This window comes from Calonectris borealis, chromosome Z (genome assembly GCF_964195595.1).
Source record: "Calonectris borealis chromosome Z, bCalBor7.hap1.2, whole genome shotgun sequence".
NCBI classification, from domain to species: Eukaryota; Metazoa; Chordata; class Aves; order Procellariiformes; family Procellariidae; genus Calonectris; species Calonectris borealis.
In genome coordinates, this window is record NC_134352.1 from 8,030,490 (window position 1) to 8,048,385 (window position 17,896).

General features: G+C 38.7%; 2 protein-coding genes across 7 annotated transcripts in view; both read right to left on the reverse strand.

Annotated features, from left to right (window-relative positions):
• Positions 1-362: 362 nt before the first annotated feature.
• Positions 363-14,142, reverse strand: FAM151B (family with sequence similarity 151 member B). Its single transcript, XM_075137021.1, has 6 exons — positions 13,803-14,142; positions 13,540-13,665; positions 11,553-11,718; positions 7,785-8,002; positions 6,004-6,139; positions 363-3,829 (listed from the first exon to the last, which is right to left on the reverse strand). Exons 1-6 carry the CDS (start codon positions 14,140-14,142, stop codon positions 3,679-3,681), a joined length of 1,137 nt encoding a protein of 378 aa, XP_074993122.1. The 3' UTR covers positions 363-3,678.
• Positions 14,143-14,196: 54 nt separating this feature from the next.
• ZFYVE16 (zinc finger FYVE-type containing 16) overlaps positions 14,197-17,896 on the reverse strand; it is a 31,267-nt gene continuing 27,567 nt past the window's right edge. For 5 of the 6 annotated variants that reach the window (XM_075137013.1, XM_075137014.1, XM_075137015.1 and 2 more), the window contains 3 exons: positions 17,492-17,597; positions 16,916-17,080; positions 14,197-16,020 (listed from right to left, as the gene is read on the reverse strand). In XM_075137013.1, coding sequence (XP_074993114.1) covers positions 15,859-16,020; positions 16,916-17,080; positions 17,492-17,597 — 433 coding nt within the window. In that variant the 3' untranslated portion in view covers positions 14,197-15,858. Of the gene's footprint in view, positions 16,021-16,915; positions 17,081-17,491; positions 17,598-17,896 lie in introns of those variants that run through there. The other variant, XM_075137018.1, reaches the window with a different exon arrangement.

Below are 17,896 nucleotides of genomic sequence, written 5' to 3' on the forward strand. Positions count from 1 at the left end.
AATTTCATTAAAGTCAGCTAGGTTTTTCATGTAACAAGGACAATTAAGTCTAAAAACCTGGCTGAAAAATACCAACAGACATGAAGCAACACTGACAGAGAAAATGATTCCATGAAAAGATGGCAGAATTTATAGCTCCTAAACAAAGTTTTAAGTACAAGGAATAGATCACTGATGGAAGGTAAAAAAAAAAAAAAAGACAGCAACACCTCGAGTAATATAGAATTGCCAGAGATCCCTTTTTCCAACAGAATAACTAACTAGCTTTCATCTCACCTTTATTATCTTACTGCCAGTCCCACAGTTAACCCTTATTTTAGAAGGAGAGCATTTGTATGAAGGCTGGTATGAAAACAGAGAAACAAATTTGAATGAATTTATTTACGTGCAAGTCAGACTAGACTGACATAAACAACATAAATGACTTCACAGGAAACTAAGAGATCCATGGGTGAAAAAGAATACGTACAGAAATTCAGATACACAGGACAATCCATACAGAATAAACAAATTCACCATATAGTCAAACCCTTCTGTCACTGCAAGAATGCTTCATGGAATTCATTTCTAGCATTTTGTTTAATCTAGTTTTACATGTCTTGTTACCTTAATTAATTTTTCTGGTAATCCAGATCATGGATTCTTCTTTTAATTTTATCTGAATATCCCTGTTAATGTATGTGTCATATCCACATGGATTGCTCAGTGATACTTCTTCCATGATGTCTGCACCCTTAAAAATACTTCTGGCAGTTGCTGATACTGGATTTTTACTTAATAGTTTAACCAGTTTTAACACATCCTAATACTTCAGGTGGTTATTGGTAAGTGGGAAGAAGGTTTCTAAATAACAGAAAAGTCTGCCAGTCTAGATGCAAAAAAGCCTAACCAACTGAAAGATGAAATCCCTCAAGTCAATAAATCTAACTGCCTGCAACAAGGAGCTGAAACAAGATCTGGGAGTCCATTCCAGTCCTAAATGTTTATATAAACTGTGGATCAAAATAATAACGAGATACCCTTGTCTTTAAATCTATTACAAATAAATGTATGGCCAGAAAGTATTGCTGCTTCTGAATGACAGCAATATCTTGAAAAGAAACCTAGACTAAGTCTAGAACTAGTAAAGTGTTCAGCAAGGATAATACAAAAAGCTCAATGCTCTTTAACGGCACATTTCATTCAATAAATGAACATGGCTACAGCAATGTGTCCTCAAGCTATTTCCTTCACGTCCCTCGAAAGCACGTTCGGTATTCAGACACCTGCCTGACTCATTTTGGCTAAAGCAGCTACGTTGCATTTGATTCCAAAAGCTGGCTGATGTCCCTTAAGTGCTTCTTGTTCAATGGTGTATCCCAGAAAATAAACCCCTCTGAATTATACTATTTCCTACTAGTTTATTGTATGTACTATAGATTCAAAGCAATGTCTATAACTTTGGTTTAACTGGACCTTTGGTCACTCATATACCCCGTTCTCCCTGAAGGGGAGTTAGGTGAAAGGGTCATCGTGCAGAAGAGGATACCGCACGATCAGATCTGCTAGCACCTCTGTTCACGCAATAGCTCCTGAACCTGTTTTAGTCAAAATGATCTGGGTTAGAAAAGGGTCTTTGAAGTATTTAAAATATTTTCCACAGTTATGACCAGTTAGGAAATAGTTAATCTCTCTTCCTCCCATGATATAGCGAAGTATGCAAACAAAGCTCAAAGAAACAGATGCTATAAAGAATTGAGAGGTTAAATCTCTTCAGATCAGATCATGTTGTCATAGTGAACTAAAAAATAAATAATTTCTCCCAATTCATTAAAAGGAATCACACTGCCAGACTTGACCTTTTGGTGGTTACTGCCATTCACATTGCCTGATTGTGTAAATTAAATTAAGTGCTCTGTTTAACTCTTCCAAGTACAACTAGATGGTTTTCCTCCTTATTTGGAAAAATATTTCCTAATTTTACCCAAGTATATCTTAGTAGGTGACAAAAATAATGAAAGATCTACCCCTCAATAACGTAAACCAATTATTAGATAAACCTGGCAAAGGAGCTGTAGATAACAACAAGGAATCTTGAATTTTAATGACTGCATGAAATCACCATATTTCAAGATTTAGGATTAATAAATATAACTAACTTTTCTATCACAATTGTATTAATACTATAAAAAAAAGTTGTAAGAGCGAAAAATTGCTGTAATTAACTCTTTAGTACTACAGCCTGCCCACTGTTGTGTAAAACATCAAAGTTAAAAAAATTCATGCATGCGAGAGGAATGGGAGAGGAGAGCAAGAAGATGCCAGGGTAATGTCCCTTCACAGAATCAGCTTTCATTTAAAAATCAAAATCTCCTCTGTCACTGTGAAAAAAAACTTTGTAATGTTTGGCAAAAGACAACAACACACAGCTTGTGTTTCAATCTGCAGAGACTTCAATACCTGTATTCATTTTAAGGGATGCAGAAGCAAGAGCGCCAAAAAATGCTTAAAATCAAATAGGTTGGACTTTTCCTGCAAGCGATAAGGGTTGCAATGATTTTAGTTTTTCTCAAAGGGAAGTTCAACTTCTGAAAGTTTTTGAAATCATATTCTAAGAGTTAAACAGATGCACAATCCAGGGGAATGTAGAAAATAACTGTACTATCATATAAATGTACAATTTTTGCTGTAAGCACTAATCACTGTACAGCTATTTCATTCTTAGAGCCTCTGGCTCTCAGAAAGACTGCAGCAGAACATTTTACAGAACTCCTGTCATACTTAAAATTTAGTTTAAAACTCTTCAAAGAACCACCAGCACTCCTCTGTCTTATAAAACACTATAGCTTCTTAATGCTGTCTGATGTCTACCTCACTGTAATCCATCTTCATGCTTTATGTACGTGACAGGATTACTCTTCATTGTGGGGGTTCTCTTTGCCCCAGCCCCTCCTGCAGTGCAGCTACAACTCCAACTCAGCCTTCTCACGATCCAAGGACTATGTTGCTGACAGCTCAGAAAGCATGGAGGCAAGCCGTGGTGTGGAATGCATAATGACCACGTTGCAGAGAACGTGATTAGTTTTAATTCAGTGAAAATAACCATTCTTTCTCTCTGGAATGAGTAGCATCACAGATCCCACTCTTCACTTCTAGCAAACAGAATCTTCTGTCGACTAGGAATGAGAACGTTATCAATTGCAATGGCATTAAAAATGGAGTGTATCAAGATCAGCTACAAAATAACCCCTTTGGGAACTGCGTAGTTCTGTACCTAATACAGTCTTGACTCTTGTCCTCCCCTACAAAAAGCGAAAACAGGCTTTAGTAGAGATTGAGTGTCCCATAGACTTTGGCTTACACAAAAGCAGTTAGTAGCAAATTACCTTAGTCCACAACAATCAGCTGGGGCCATTCTCCCCCTTACATGCTTGCAGGGAAGAAGTACTAGAATATTTAAGTAATGTGAGTAGCCTTTACCACACACAACTGGGTGAATGAGAGGGAACATCCATATGATGAGTAAGTAACCATTAAGAAGGCATTAAATTTCTATTTGAGAAGCCTTTCAATAAAGTGTTATACAGGTGTGTTCTATACAATTCTTTTGGTAAAGAAAATGCATTTCCCTGAAGAAGAAATCTTCACGTTTAAAGAGACTAAGTATTATAGGGTCAGACATTGCCTGCTTTGTATTTACTATTCTACTCCTATGGCTTTTTTGAATTCAGAATTTTGTGGCTCTAAAATGTCATAATAAACCCTACTTTTATCAAAGTTTTCTCGGATGTAAAGCAAATCTTCTACAGAATATACATCTTCCTTTCCTGTCCAAACAGTGAGGCTATATCTGTATCAAAAAAAAAGGAAAAAAAAAAGAGAGAAAGACAAAAAAGAGAAAAAAGAATATGTTATTATCTTAAGATAAAGCATGTAAGACCGAAAGACATTGCACGAATAAGCTCCTAAAAATATTGAAGACTATGGTATCTTAATTTTAGAAATGTAATTAAATACCAAAAACTTAATCTCCTTTAGATTTCAGAGTTAAGCAAGTACAATTTATGAACCATCACAATTAACAGTTTTTATATGTCTCTGCCTTCTTCACCCCTCTACGTCCAGGCAAGTCATCACCCTCTACCCTGCACTTGTGCCACAACCGAGAGCACTGAGAGTCTCTCCAATCTTCTTGTTACCACAGTGACTTCAAGTTACTGGGAAAAGCAATGGCTGGATCAAATGCTACCCCAGAAACACGCATGCTCAAACACATCCCAGTTTGCACACACAGGCACGTGGAATGCTTGGTACAGACAGACTAGTCTTTAAATAAACCTCTATTTGACACAGGCAAAATAAAATTTGCAGAGGTTCATTCCCAATTTTTTTCCTCGTTATGGAGGTAAGTCACACAATTTGGCTCTAGTCAACCTTCAAGTTCTTGCTCCTAGAGCTAAACTTGCTAGAACTTCCCAAGGAGGACTGCAAAATTTTTAAGATAGACAATCCTGCACTACCCGGAACAATTTATCTATAGCCTGGTCCTTGCGTGAACTGTTCTGCCAAATCTAGCAAGGAGTAAAATAAAAGATCTTAGGCAGATATCCAGCAAAGAATGAGCATTTAAAGTTTGACAAAGTAATAAATAGTTACAGGCAGAGCATTAAAACAGAAAATGTGAGGCAATCTCAGTCGTGGGTGATTTTCATACTCTATGTTTTGTCACCTAAGTGATGTGTACTGATGCCATCTGATTAACTAAGTGTACCTTCTGCACTGTATCACACACACTTTTCTCATTAATTGCACAGATTTTATTATAACTTTTCAAAAAAATTGAAAAATTTCGAAGTATCGTTTAAAGTTAAAAGCATTACCCTCCACAACCTTCACATGACAAATACTTCATTTTTGCCTTTGTTTATTAGAACGGTATTAACCTAAAATACAAGTAAAACAGAATGTAGTTGTATGTCAGTAAAACTGGCTCAGGAATTTCTGTCTTCTAATCATGCCACTAAAAAAATCAGGATTTTCATGCTGAGGTAAGAGAAAATCCTAATATTTCAGTGGGAATAATGCTTGTGTCCAATGAGGATATATTTGAGAATGGCACAATTCACAAGACGTATTCTTAACATAACAATATTTTAAAATTAATTTCCCAGTTTAAAATGTTTAATTCTAATTTCTCTCTTGATTCTCCACTGTAAATGAGAATAACAGCATTTTATTTGTCCATCTTGTTGTTTCTAATTATTTAGAAATTTTCCAGACAAGTGACTGTCTTAAATTTTCTGTCTTGGGCTTTGACCTTGGTTGGTGCTTAAGGAACTACTTTATTGAAGTGTGGGTAGGCAGAGTTGGTGAAAAAGATGAGTAAATGACAATATGTATGAAGCAGGTTTTATTCTCAATTACATGTAAATAATTTTTTAAATTAAATTGTTATGGGTTTGTAAGAACAATTTTTAAAAGAAAACGTAAGTCAGTGTTTGGAAACCACTGAATGTATTTCAAGTACCTAAGCAAAATTAATTAGTTTCGTAGCAAACTTACTGACTTCCAACCTAAAAATCACCTTTGATGTTTTTAAGTGACATTACTACAGAAAATACAAATACTGAATCCAATAAAAAGTATATATAAAATGTAAGCATTTAAATTGAATTAATTCCAAATTGAAACATCAAACTATTTAGTCTTTTTAACTACATTAGTCTTATGAAATGTTTATAGTGGAACTGGATTACAAACCTACACAAGATTTAAAATTACTTATTATAGGTAATGAGAGGCTTTTGGAATTTTATTATTTTAAAGAAATGAATAGTGACCACTTCTGCATGACAAAACAATTGAAGAACTGAAGGAATTAAAGAACTGAAGGGATAAACTAAAAGAAAAAATATTTTCAACGTAATTGGGATAAGTATGTACACATAAATGTGCTATATTTAATATGAGCAAATATGTGCCTTTAAAATAAAGACAGCTAAAAATGAAGGCCCTCAAACTTACCTATCCGACTGTTGGATTAACCAACACAGCTCAGGTATTGACTGTCGTACTAATGCTGCTCTTACAGGGAAAGTTACAGGCTGGGAAAGTGTACTGCATATCTGAGCCATTTCTTTCACCATCGTCCAGTCATAGCCTACAGTAAAGACCATTTGATTAAAAAGAATTCTTCACAAATACAATCTCTTTCCAAATGAAGAGACAATGACTTATAGAACGGTTAGGTTGTACGACAAAACAAGAGCAAATACGGGTTTTGTGAAAATCACGTAATTCTAAAATTAAATCGCCAAATGATTATAAATAAAAAATGTCATTGTCCCAGAGGAGAAAAGTAATAGTAACGTGGAAAAATAAATTTATTTTGAAAATCTTTATTTCCAGTAACTGCAGTGTTATTTTACATATAGCTATAGAATGTGACATTTTTTAATATCCAGGAAACTGTTTCTTTGCCCTTTCTCTAAAAAACATTGCTGCCACTGACTTCAATATGGACTAGTTTTAACTTGACAGTGACCCTTTAAAAACAAAAACATTATGAAAAATTTAGAAAAAAAATTGAATGAATCTAGTAGGATTGGAGCTATACACAAATCAAGCATGTAAAACATTTTGAGCTTAAAAAATGTTAAAATCAAGCAATCTAAAACACCTGAAGTGCCTGCCGTTGAGATTTTTACAAGCACTGGAGCTATTTAAAATGGTACTTAATTGTTCTTTTATTTCTACAGGCTATGAAAATCTTCACTTTAATAACAACACTTAATAATTTTTTTCTCAATTACTCATATGCAATGTAGTGACTGGGAAGACTAAAAAAGCACCAAATCTTTAAAAAAAGATTTTAGTTGAAATCTGTTAAATCAGCTGTTTTTCTCATGTCTTACAGTATGTCCTTAGTTAGCATCACCATAAACTGAAATTTAGAATGGAGATAAAGTTACGTTTATTAAGAAAGGTTACTCAGTACATTATTTCCAATACACATTTCCAGTAACTTTTTACTGCACTGAAAATACTTTGGAGAAAGTACTATATACAGTTTAATAAAATTACTGTATAACATACAACAAAATCCTCATAACACAATACTAAATCTTGCTAATGAATAATTAGCAATTGGAACGGTGTATAATTTTGCCATTGTGGTCACAGATGATCTCAGTGGGGACTATGCTACTGCACACAAATACATGTGCACTGGAGTAAAACATACTAACAAAGCAGCTATGAGAATTATGAGAGGAAGTCTGTGAAAAGGACCCTAAAATAACGGCTAATTGGAAAATTTATTGCAAAAATTCAATTATTCAACGGAAATGAAATGTTAAAAACAATATTGACCGACAATGTGATTTCAGCTATCGACTGCAAAAGCACACTGACGGGGTTTTAAATTTCCAGCTAATCTATTTTTCTTCAGGAAACGTGCCAGATTTCAATTGCCAAACCAACCCTCCTAGGATTCGGGGAGCACACTACCTGAAACAGGGAGTAAGCAATTTGTCCCCAAAAATTCCTCCATATGTGCGAATGAGTTGCAGGCCAAAACACTCTTTAACAACAAAAGTATCAGTTTTTTATACAGTTCTGCCGCAACTCAAACATTGAACTAATTGCTATAAAACACTATCAAACATACATCAACAAAGAAAATAATTCTTCCTACATTCACTATTATTTTCAAAGTGACCAGGTGGCATATAACTTATTTTGAACCAATTATGAATTGAAAAAATAAGACTATGCAGTGTATGCAATAAATTTTCTGTCTTTACCTTTATTGTGTTTGTCAGGCTGCCAGCCAGTTGTCCATCCCAGCGATAAGGTCACATTTGGGAAAAACGAAGTGACAGCGTTGAGGAACCCTTCTGCATCCACTACAGCATTATTGCCATTAGGTCCCGGGAGGATGTCTGCATTGATCCAAACGGGTCGCCTCAAATGCTGCTTCACATGTTCAAGAAGCTCCAAGGAAGGCCGTACGGCTTCTAGACTGTACCAACAACACATGGGCGAGATGACACACCTCACTCTGACTGCAGATGGGAAACGTACAGTACGTATATACATAGGTACGTTGATGAAACTCGCTATAAGCCAGAGAGCAAATGCTTGAGGTCCCCTTCTACCATAAGGTGACTGTAACTGCTGGTGTAAAGTAGCGTAAGCCTCTTGTCTCCCTGCTGCCCAATATGAACTGCTTCATGGCTCTTATCTCACGGCTCTTCTAACTCCTGACCTGTTAAGACTTTGATATTACTGAACTCTTAGGAAAGGATTTTAATTAAGGAAGCTACTGCAGGCTCTAACATTTTTGTGGTTGTTCCCACAGCTCAAAAGTGTGGCATAGTAGTGGCAGCATGAAGAAGTCTGCCCATCAGATGTTCATCCTACAGCTAATTATTAAGTATGAGATGTAGTCACTTGAGCAACCAATGCAGCACCACTTGTAAGCATTTAACAAAATATCTGAAGTCACATGTTCTCACTGTTCTCTCAAATCAAAAGAAAAAGCATACCTAGAAGGCAAACAATAACTTTTCTCTATCCTACCAAAACTTTTGAAACAGCAGTATTGTGGAAGGAAAGGAAATGTGGAATAATGGGGAAAACGAATGAATGCCAAGAAAATAAGTTTTTCTCTCACAGCAAATTAATTAACACTCTATATAACATTCAGGAATTTAAAATCATTATGGTCAGAGTTGTGATTTCCTTACTAATAGCAAGGACCTGTGTTTTCTCCTGAGAGTCGTCAAAAGCTCTGAATAAGGCATCTTCTAGCTTTTCCTCAAAATCTTGCAGTGACCTGATACAGAGCTGAGCCAACAGAAAACTCTTCATGTTCTTCTGCAGGGTTAGTTTCCCTGTCCGACATCCCAAACTGGTCCCTCTGGGTGTCACAGGAGCACCAGAAAAAGGAAGGGGAAGAGAGGGCACTGCGAAGAGCAAGGAGAGGATCACAACTGCTCCAGCTTACACGGATATAAACCATGGGCTACGTGCTCCATGGGTGCCTGTTTGAACAACACAGATGATGGTTAACTGTTACCACATCTTCCCAATTCCTAGCTGCGTATCTCCATCCTCTTACACCAGTGCCGATGCTTGCCTTAGCAGCAGAGTGTGAGTTCAGGGACATAAAGCGGTAAAGAACTATTCTCATTGTTTTTAGGGGTGGTTCTGTACCAAGCTATTGTCTAACCTGGCTCACAATGAGGTCAGATGCACCGTGTCACGACTGCAGCCAAAAATGGGAACGGCAGCCAGCTGTTTCATTAGGTTATCTCTAAAGCCAAAAATTGTCCCCTGAGCTGCCTGCTTTGTTTTCTGTGAAAAGGCATTTTGTACATTTTAAGTTTTGTACTGTTGAGAAAGCTGCATAGTGGCAGGAATTCCACTCAACATTTTCAGTCGGTATTAGCTCAAGTCTTAGAGAAAAGCTAGTGATGGCTTGAATTAACATTATTGGCTTAAGTATTTCTCACGTTGTCTGAGGCCAGAACAGTTCACATTTTCCCATAGACAAGGAATTGTCAAAGCCAGTGGAATGCCTTCCTTTTTCACAGAATCATAGAATCATTAAGGTTGGAAAAGACCTCTAAGATCATCAAGTCCAACCGCCAACCCAACTACGCCCACTAAACCATGTCCCTAAGTGCCACATCTACACGTCTTTCAAATACTTCCAGGGATGGTGACTCAACCACTTCCCTGGGCAGCCTGTTCCAATGCTTTTACTACAAAGTACAAGATAATGTAAAGAGAAAAAAGCCCAAAGCAGCACCTCTTGAAATAAACAAAACAAAACAAAAAAAACGCAGACAGCACTGTTTTTATTGCACAGCATTTGGAAAATTCAAACGTGTTGCTGACTTCATGGTGAATGACTGGCATTTTTGAAGTGGGACTCTGAAGTAATTTTGCAGGATACATTCACTCCCGTAGATAAAGGCAGGAAATGTGATTATATCGTCAATCAAGCTGACAGAGTAGAAATATACAAAATATTTCTTTTTAAGCACTGTTGAAGTAATCTTCAAAACTTCAGCGATGGTATCCAAAGAAATATTATCCAAAAGAATATCAAATTCTGTTATCACTCATTTGACTGGATCTGCACTGTGTGCTTGTATTTTTTAAAAGCTTTTATACAATCAGACTTTTGTAATGCAACACAATTTTAAAAGCTTTTTTAAATCACTGCACTTGGCTGGAAATTCCTTGTGGAAAAATAAGAGGTGGCTATTTCAGAATTAGTTTTAAATGTTGTCCTTTCCCTTCTCTGTCCAGGCAGACATTTACAGATTCTGTAACGATAAAAGGATTTAGCCTATCCGCATCCTTTGTATTTTCATGAATTTTCACATGAAAAACAGGTACAAATCACATTTTACAACTATCTAGCATTTTTTTTGCATTTCTATAGCATACTTAGGCATTGATGAAGATCTTTTTAATGTGGAGGTGGATTCTCCATCTGCTGTAAAAATAGACGTTGTACAGGCAAATTCAGACAAAGCTAAAACTAGGAGTAGCAGAGGTGTATGTCTGAAAAATCACAGCTCACTTTGAACCCCATTTCAAACTTTTCAAGGCAATCTCATGGGGTTTTCAGGTGTATTTTCCATTAGACAATGAAACAGCTAATGGTTAAAATTCTAAATGAACCTCTGAAAATTTAATTAGTAAGTTAGGCCAAAGAGACTGAATTTACTCCAATATACAGGCACCTTACCACACAAAAAGCAAGACAATTTTTTTGTATTACAAACCATGCTGAAGAAATTTAACACCACATCATATGTGGTATGAGATCAGATATTCAAAGGAGTACACATAATTCTTGAATTGAGACATCCCCAATAGACTGTTAGTATTGGAGCTGATCAGGAAACAGAATTCCTTTCCTTTTGGGAGGGGAAAAAAAAAGCTCTGGGAAAAGAAAGATATTTATGCTGGTATCGGATGACGTTTCTAAATTATGATGAACTCCAGCAGACCTGGAACAGGAGCTGGCTTTTCAGCAAGCTTTTCAGAAGCTCCTTGAAAAACCTTGACACTTTCATTCCCCTTCCCCGGTAGAGAATGAGACTAAAAAAACTGGATGACAGCAGGAGAGACCTGTGTGCTGCCAGGCAGAGAGACCCAGGGGGTTCAGCCCCATTTGCAGCCTGGGAGCCACTGTCTGACTTCCCAGTTGGAAGGCTGTCTTTCCCAATTTCTTGGCACAAGCAGAAAACTGATAGGAGCTTTCCAGATAGGCACTATCATTTCAGTTTTCCCGATGGGAAAACTTTGCTCTACAGCAACTCAGTAACTAATTCACTGAATATAAAATCGTTATTTGTAGTATTCTTGCAATGCATTTAGTAATACTGATCATGTTTCCTCATTTTCTGTTCAGAAAGGAATGCATTGCACTAAATTGCACAGTAAGAAAAAGTTTGGTCTACCGTCACCAAAACATAATTAGCACTACCTGTAAAATTGTTAATTACTAAGAACGCAAACAATATAAAAATCTTTTTGTCTTGAAATACCTCTTAAAATCCAGCTTGATGCCTTTATTTGTGTTGACAATCTCTTTCAGCCATTCCTGCAATGTGTTGTCACTGTCTGTTTCAGGTGGATGAGCCATGATAGGTTCTCCATGTCCTCCCTTGCCACCACGAAGAAGAACATCTGCTTCTATCATGTGAACATCACCTGTTGATTTAAAAAATGAATGCTCTAACAGAACCAAATCCAATAGTTCCAGTGTCTGCTTCAGAGTAAAAATTACAGGGCAAGTCCTTCTACACTGGACTGTGCACACTTACTCCACAAAGATCACCCAGTATGAGTTGCTGTCTGTGAAGCAACAGAGATGCATTTCTGTGGGTACTTTAGTTATTACTAAACTCTTTAGAAATCTACAAGCATGTGAAAATTGATTTGTGTAGATACATTTGGCCAAGTAATCATGTTTTTTTCAGAGGAACAGCAAAATGCATATCCAAAATGTGAATCCACTCTTGCTAAATTTCAAATCTTTTCCTCTTAAGACAGGGTTCCAGACGAAGCCTTTTAGAGAAAAGGGGACCAAAGGATTTTAACACTGGCAGAGACTGAGTACTCCCCTTCTTGAAACTGACCAACCCACCTCAAAACTTTAAAAAAAAGTCAGCCAGCCAGCCAGCCAGCAACATCTGTCAGGAAAATGGTAGCTGAAACACAAGACAAGTGAGTGGAAATCTTAGGAATGCTGCAAGCTCTTGAAAACAGCTTTCTATAACGAGAAGCATCCGAGAGTCTGGGCAGTGCTACCAGCTCTGCAGAGAATTCAATATATACAGTTACTTAGACTGAAATAATAGTAAAGAAGATAATAATAATTGTACAGTCAATAGAAAGCAGTTTACATATAAAATTAAATAATTAAATTATCTATTTCCCCAATATTCACATAAATTAAATTAATATTAAATTTATATTAAATTATTATTCACTGAAATAAACTGCTCTCAACTAATCTGAAATACTTTAATCATCTTGAACAAAATAGGGGGGGGAAGGAGTAATAAAACCTTCCTGCAGAATCCAAGAAATATTACCCAGTGTGTTACAACATTACACAATTTCAAATCGTCCTAAAAAGACCTAGATGATCCATCCATATAAGGTCAAAACTACCTGGGAATCCTTAGCTGTTTCAGGAAGGCGGGACAAGTTTTGCAGTACAGCCCTGACAAAGCCCTCACAGCACTGCAGCTGGGGGCAGGCACCCAGCGCAAAGCCAGATTGAGAATTATGGTGGCTTCCCATGAGGTTTTGCTCCACTGCCTGCTGCCCTTTTAACAGCACTGATACGGAACCTCGTTGGATGGAGAGATGGATGGACTGATGGACCTTAAATCAGGTCATTTCCATTTTCTGTTTTCCAGAGCAGATCCACAAGCAGAAGTGTCAGCACAATGGAAAGGGTGACCTACCACGAGATCAAACAGGGAAAGAACAAGGACAACTGGACCACTGCTGGCCAGGCCGGCATATAAGGGAGCTGCAGTCTAACCTGAGTACTACCACATGAGAAAAAACAGTTTTACCCTCAGCAGAAGCTTTTGCAAACATATTCACTGAACAATGCTGCAGACAAGCTTGGCTCGACTGTGTGAAACCAGAATACTCCCTGACCATGGCTCTGCTCTGCTGGTAGGTGATGAAGGGCTTTGTTAACCGGAGGGTCTGATGGGACGGGGGGCCTGCACACCTGGAAGCTGGTTGTCTTTTCGGAACTAAGCGAGCTTCTCTAATAAAAGGGTACCACCTCCGCCTCCAAACCTTGTCCTGCCCGCCTTCGCGATGCCGGGCCGGTGGTCCGCAGGGAGAGGCAGCTGTCCTGGGACGCGCAGACACTGGGAGCCTTGCCTAGAAGACAAACCGGGAGCGCCCCACAGCAGGACCAGGTCCCCCTCTCCGCCAACCCCCAAGGGTAACGCTGAGGCGGCCACCCGGCGGCAGGGCAGGCCGGCAGCGGCTCACACTTACTTTTCGCGGCCTCCCCGGCTCGGGCCTTGCTGTTCGCGGCGTGGAACCACCTGATGGCCGCCCCGTCTCTCGCTCCGATACGCTGCGCCCTCAGAAAGTGATCCACCGCCTCCTCGCTCCAGGCGCCTGCGGCGGCGCGAAAGGAGACCTGCCCTCAGCACCGCCGCTCGTCCGCACCTGCCCCAGGCCCCCCCACCGCGGGACCGGGGGGAGAGGCGGCGGGGCGGGGGGCGAAGGCCCGGTCCCCGCCGCGCAGCTCTTACCCTGCGCCTCGTCCGCCATCGCCTCACCGGGGCCTGCCCCGCCCCTGCGGCGGGGGTGGGGCGCCCTTCTCCGCCCGCTGAGGCGCGGGGAGCGCCGCCGGCCGCCGGGCCGGGCCCAACGCGGGAGCCGGCGCCCTCCGGGCTGGGGAAGGGGTGCGAGGGCCCTCGCTCCGGGCCGGCGATAGCGGGACTGCGGGGAACGTTTCCGCAGGAAGCGGAACCGGCGGCCTGCCGGAGCAGGGCCAGGGCTGCACCGCAGCGGCCGGCCCCCGCCAGGGCTGCGGCGGGGGAGGGATCCCAGAAAAAGAGAATCCCAAAAAGCTGCAAAAACCAGACGCATCCACCGAGAAATTACCCCCCCTTTTTTTTTTTTAAATAAGAGAGATATCGAGCATTTTAGTTAACTTACTTTATTAATCATTACTTAAAGTGAGTTAGTACAGGGCGAGTGGCAAGAGTCCACTGTTCCTCTGGTCACCCCCACAAAGCGACACGGGCAAAGCCGGTTTACCCGCGCAGTACGGGGTACCGGGGGCAACAGCCACCGCCGACCCCGTCACTGTCATTAACTGCTGTTCAACCTTTCACTGCTGTGAAACCGGCTGTCTGGTTGCAGCTTGTTTTCAAGCAAGGACATGTTTTATTCATACTGCACATGCTGTGGCCTTCAGCTCTTCTCCAAAACTGCCGTTTCTCTGAAGAAGTTACATTAATTAGCTTAAATGCAGCCTCAGTTTCCTCCAGGGTAAGATCTTGAAGCCGGAACCCTTCTAGAACCAGTATTTTGAAGCATAGGTAACAGCAGAGCAGATTAGGTTATGTTACAAATTGTTTTTGATACAAAAACATAAAATATCCCCTTATTAGCATTAAGAAGGCATCAAAGTTTTAATAGTCTCTACAAAAACTGTACCAGCATTTTTACTGAAAACAATATAGATCTTGTATCTATCTAATTTTGGTTCTGTTCTTGATAAACAGTTGTGTGATAGTTACCAAATCCCAATTATGGTTCGCTGAACCTCAGTACAAATCACATGCATCACAAATACATAAATAGATCTTAATGACCGAATATCAAAAATATGTACTATACAAGAACCTCAGGTATACTAAAAATCAATCTGTTCATGAAAATTCACACTTAATACATCTATTCTCCCTGAAAGTAAAGGTGGCTACTAAGAAGTGGCAAAAGAAGTAGACAGGAGCAGAAAAGATATTGCAGAATTCTGACTTATTGCTACATGCAGATTACGTCAAGAGCAATCTGATTTTTTATTAATCCTTGAAAGGTCAAATTGTATCAGGACTTCTGAACACAGAGTAAAGAAAAAAATAAGAAAAAAATAGCAGTATTTATAAAAATAGCATTCATTTAAGTTAGATAAATCCTTATAAATACAAGAAAGAAATCAGTTATTCTATAAAAAAAATTAATTCAGAGCTTATGTTCCTGAAGCACCAGCGTAACATCCTAATGTTAAGGACTTCAACTACAAAGTCTTCATAAACACACCTGCAAAATTCTTCCTCACGCTGACCATAAACAAGTATCAGAAGGTGTGCACTTGTATTTTGCAGTGACATACGAAGTTTGCAGTCAGCTACAGGAGATCTCATATTTGAATCTCAAATGGCAAGAAAACAGTTTTGTGCCAGCTTCTACTTCAGTGTTTAGCTCATTTGCACATGAAAAGCACATGCTTCAGAGAGATTAGATCTAACCATAGCAATCTTTATTAACATATTTATCTGAGGTTAAGAGGCAAGATAGTATGGCTTGAAGTTACACTACATATAGTAAATGCTACAACTGTGTGAAGAGGTAACAAAACCTGCCCTCTTCTGTACCTGTATTAAGTGTAACCTTTCAGAACTTTAGGAAACATTACAAACTACAATTCTTCTGTGGTAAAGTAACCAGAGAGGATTTGAGGGTTTTAAAAAACAGTCTGGAAAAAATCTATTAAAACATAACATTTTTAGTGTTTGTAGCATTATAACTTTGGTGTTCAGATCTAGCAAATCAGTATATTGCCTGTAATCAGCCTCATCAAAACAGATGTTCTATAATGAAAAATATTAATTCCATTTTCAATGGTAGACTTGTAGGATCTAACATCCCACCATGAATTACAGGAATCAGGGCACTGTCCAGTTCATTCAGATAGTTCTGTGGAAGAAGGTGGCCTCCAGATCCGGCTAAGTACTCAACCTAGTAGGAAAACATATTAATGTTGATATTAACACTTTTTATATTAACAAGACAACGCAAAAGCGTAGTATCTTGGTAAAAGAATATTTCGGCTAGCATGAAGTGACAAAATGACATTCAAACATTGACAACTGGAGGGGTTTTGAGGTCAATCATGAATGATTAGGCTTGCCATTGAGAAGCATGCAACACTCCCCCTGGGTTTGCAGGGCCACGCATCCTCTGCATCCTAGACTGCTTCAGTCTGATGTCCAAGAACAATCTGATTATATCCCAGTATCACAGTTACTATCAGACTAATTTCAAAACATACTACTGAAAACCAGATTTTCAGGACTGTATTTCCAGCTTCTCTCAAAAAAGATACGGAAGTGTAACACAGAACACCTTCAGAGGCAAGGAGATGAACTGTTCTACAGTTTTGTCATCTTTTCAGGGGCATCACATGCTGGATGGCCTTGCCTTCCCTCTCTTCCATCCTCAGCTGGGCAGACCTGTCCCTTTCTGTTGTACAGATTTTGGTGCAGATATCCCTTACTGCACTGCATTAGGGAGCAAAACCAGCAGAAAACTACATAATTTGAGAAAAGCATCAGAAAATTAGCTCTATGATTCTCTAAATTGACTCACCTTGGAGGCAGATGAGTGCCAGGGAGAGTTAGAACTAGGGAAGGACCGATAGCTTACTGTAAGTAGCTATTAGGGAATTTGGGCAGAATAAGGAAACAGGACTATTCCTTTCAAGAAAAACTAGTCATTAAAACAGTTTCTTCATGAAATTTCGTCCTCAGTCTGGATCTGGATCTAGTTCGGCAAAGAACTAAAAACATCCAAGGTCTTTACAAGAAAGATTTCAGTTGAAATGGAGCATCTGCAATAAAAGTTGAAAGATTACCGTATCTGAGTCAATAGAAACTCTTAGGCCTATCTTATTCATCCCATTATTTTTCAAGGTTTTAAGGTGTGGGCAAAGAGCAGTACTGCAGGCCATAGCAATCTCTTTAGCAAACTGGTCAGGAAGAGGACTGGTTAGTTCATGGTCCTTTAGAAAATAGTATACCTGAAATTATAGAAAGGATAAGGACAATCAGCAGCCTGGTTATATTACAAAATAAGGAAAAGAGTAATTCAGTATACATATAATGCAGAACAGAGCAAGGTATAATGCTTGTTTGCTGGCAAAGTATTTTAGTATTTCATCTACTCAATCAAAATACTTAAGTGAGCATAGGAATATCTGGATTGTATTTTATAGAGTTATCAATACTTTTAAGACTTTTAGTCTTTTTCAGAGGAGAAAAATGAAAAGTATGTAAACTTATCTAAGAGCTATGGAGTACATTCTGCCTATCAGTATGGCTATACATCAAATTAGTTAGTTTCTTTATTAGTATCACTTAGTATGATCACTTTACCACTTAACTATTCTAAAAAGTAGCAAAAAACCTCAAGAACAATGTAATTTACTAACTTCGGTACACTTCATAACTTTGCCCTCTCTTTCGAAGTCTCTGCCTTGTGGTACTTTTTCACTGTGAGTTCCTTCCATTGATTTTCCATCAACTGGGCTTAAAACTCTATGGAAGATAACAGTATGGTTAATAATTAAAACAACATTTTATGATTTAGATTGAATTAACTTGTATGAAATAATCTTTAGCCATCCTTAAAGGCTATTTAAACAGCTTTACAACAAAATGTAATGCAGGACTTGCATCATGAAAATAACAGAAGCTACAAAAAGAAATATCCTAAATAGGGAACAAACAACACTTAATAAAAACCTAATCTTACAGGTTTAAGAAGCTATAAGCCACCCTAGGTAAAGCGACTATTTGTTCTAATTGGTCAGAGAAGCCACAGAAAAAGGCATACC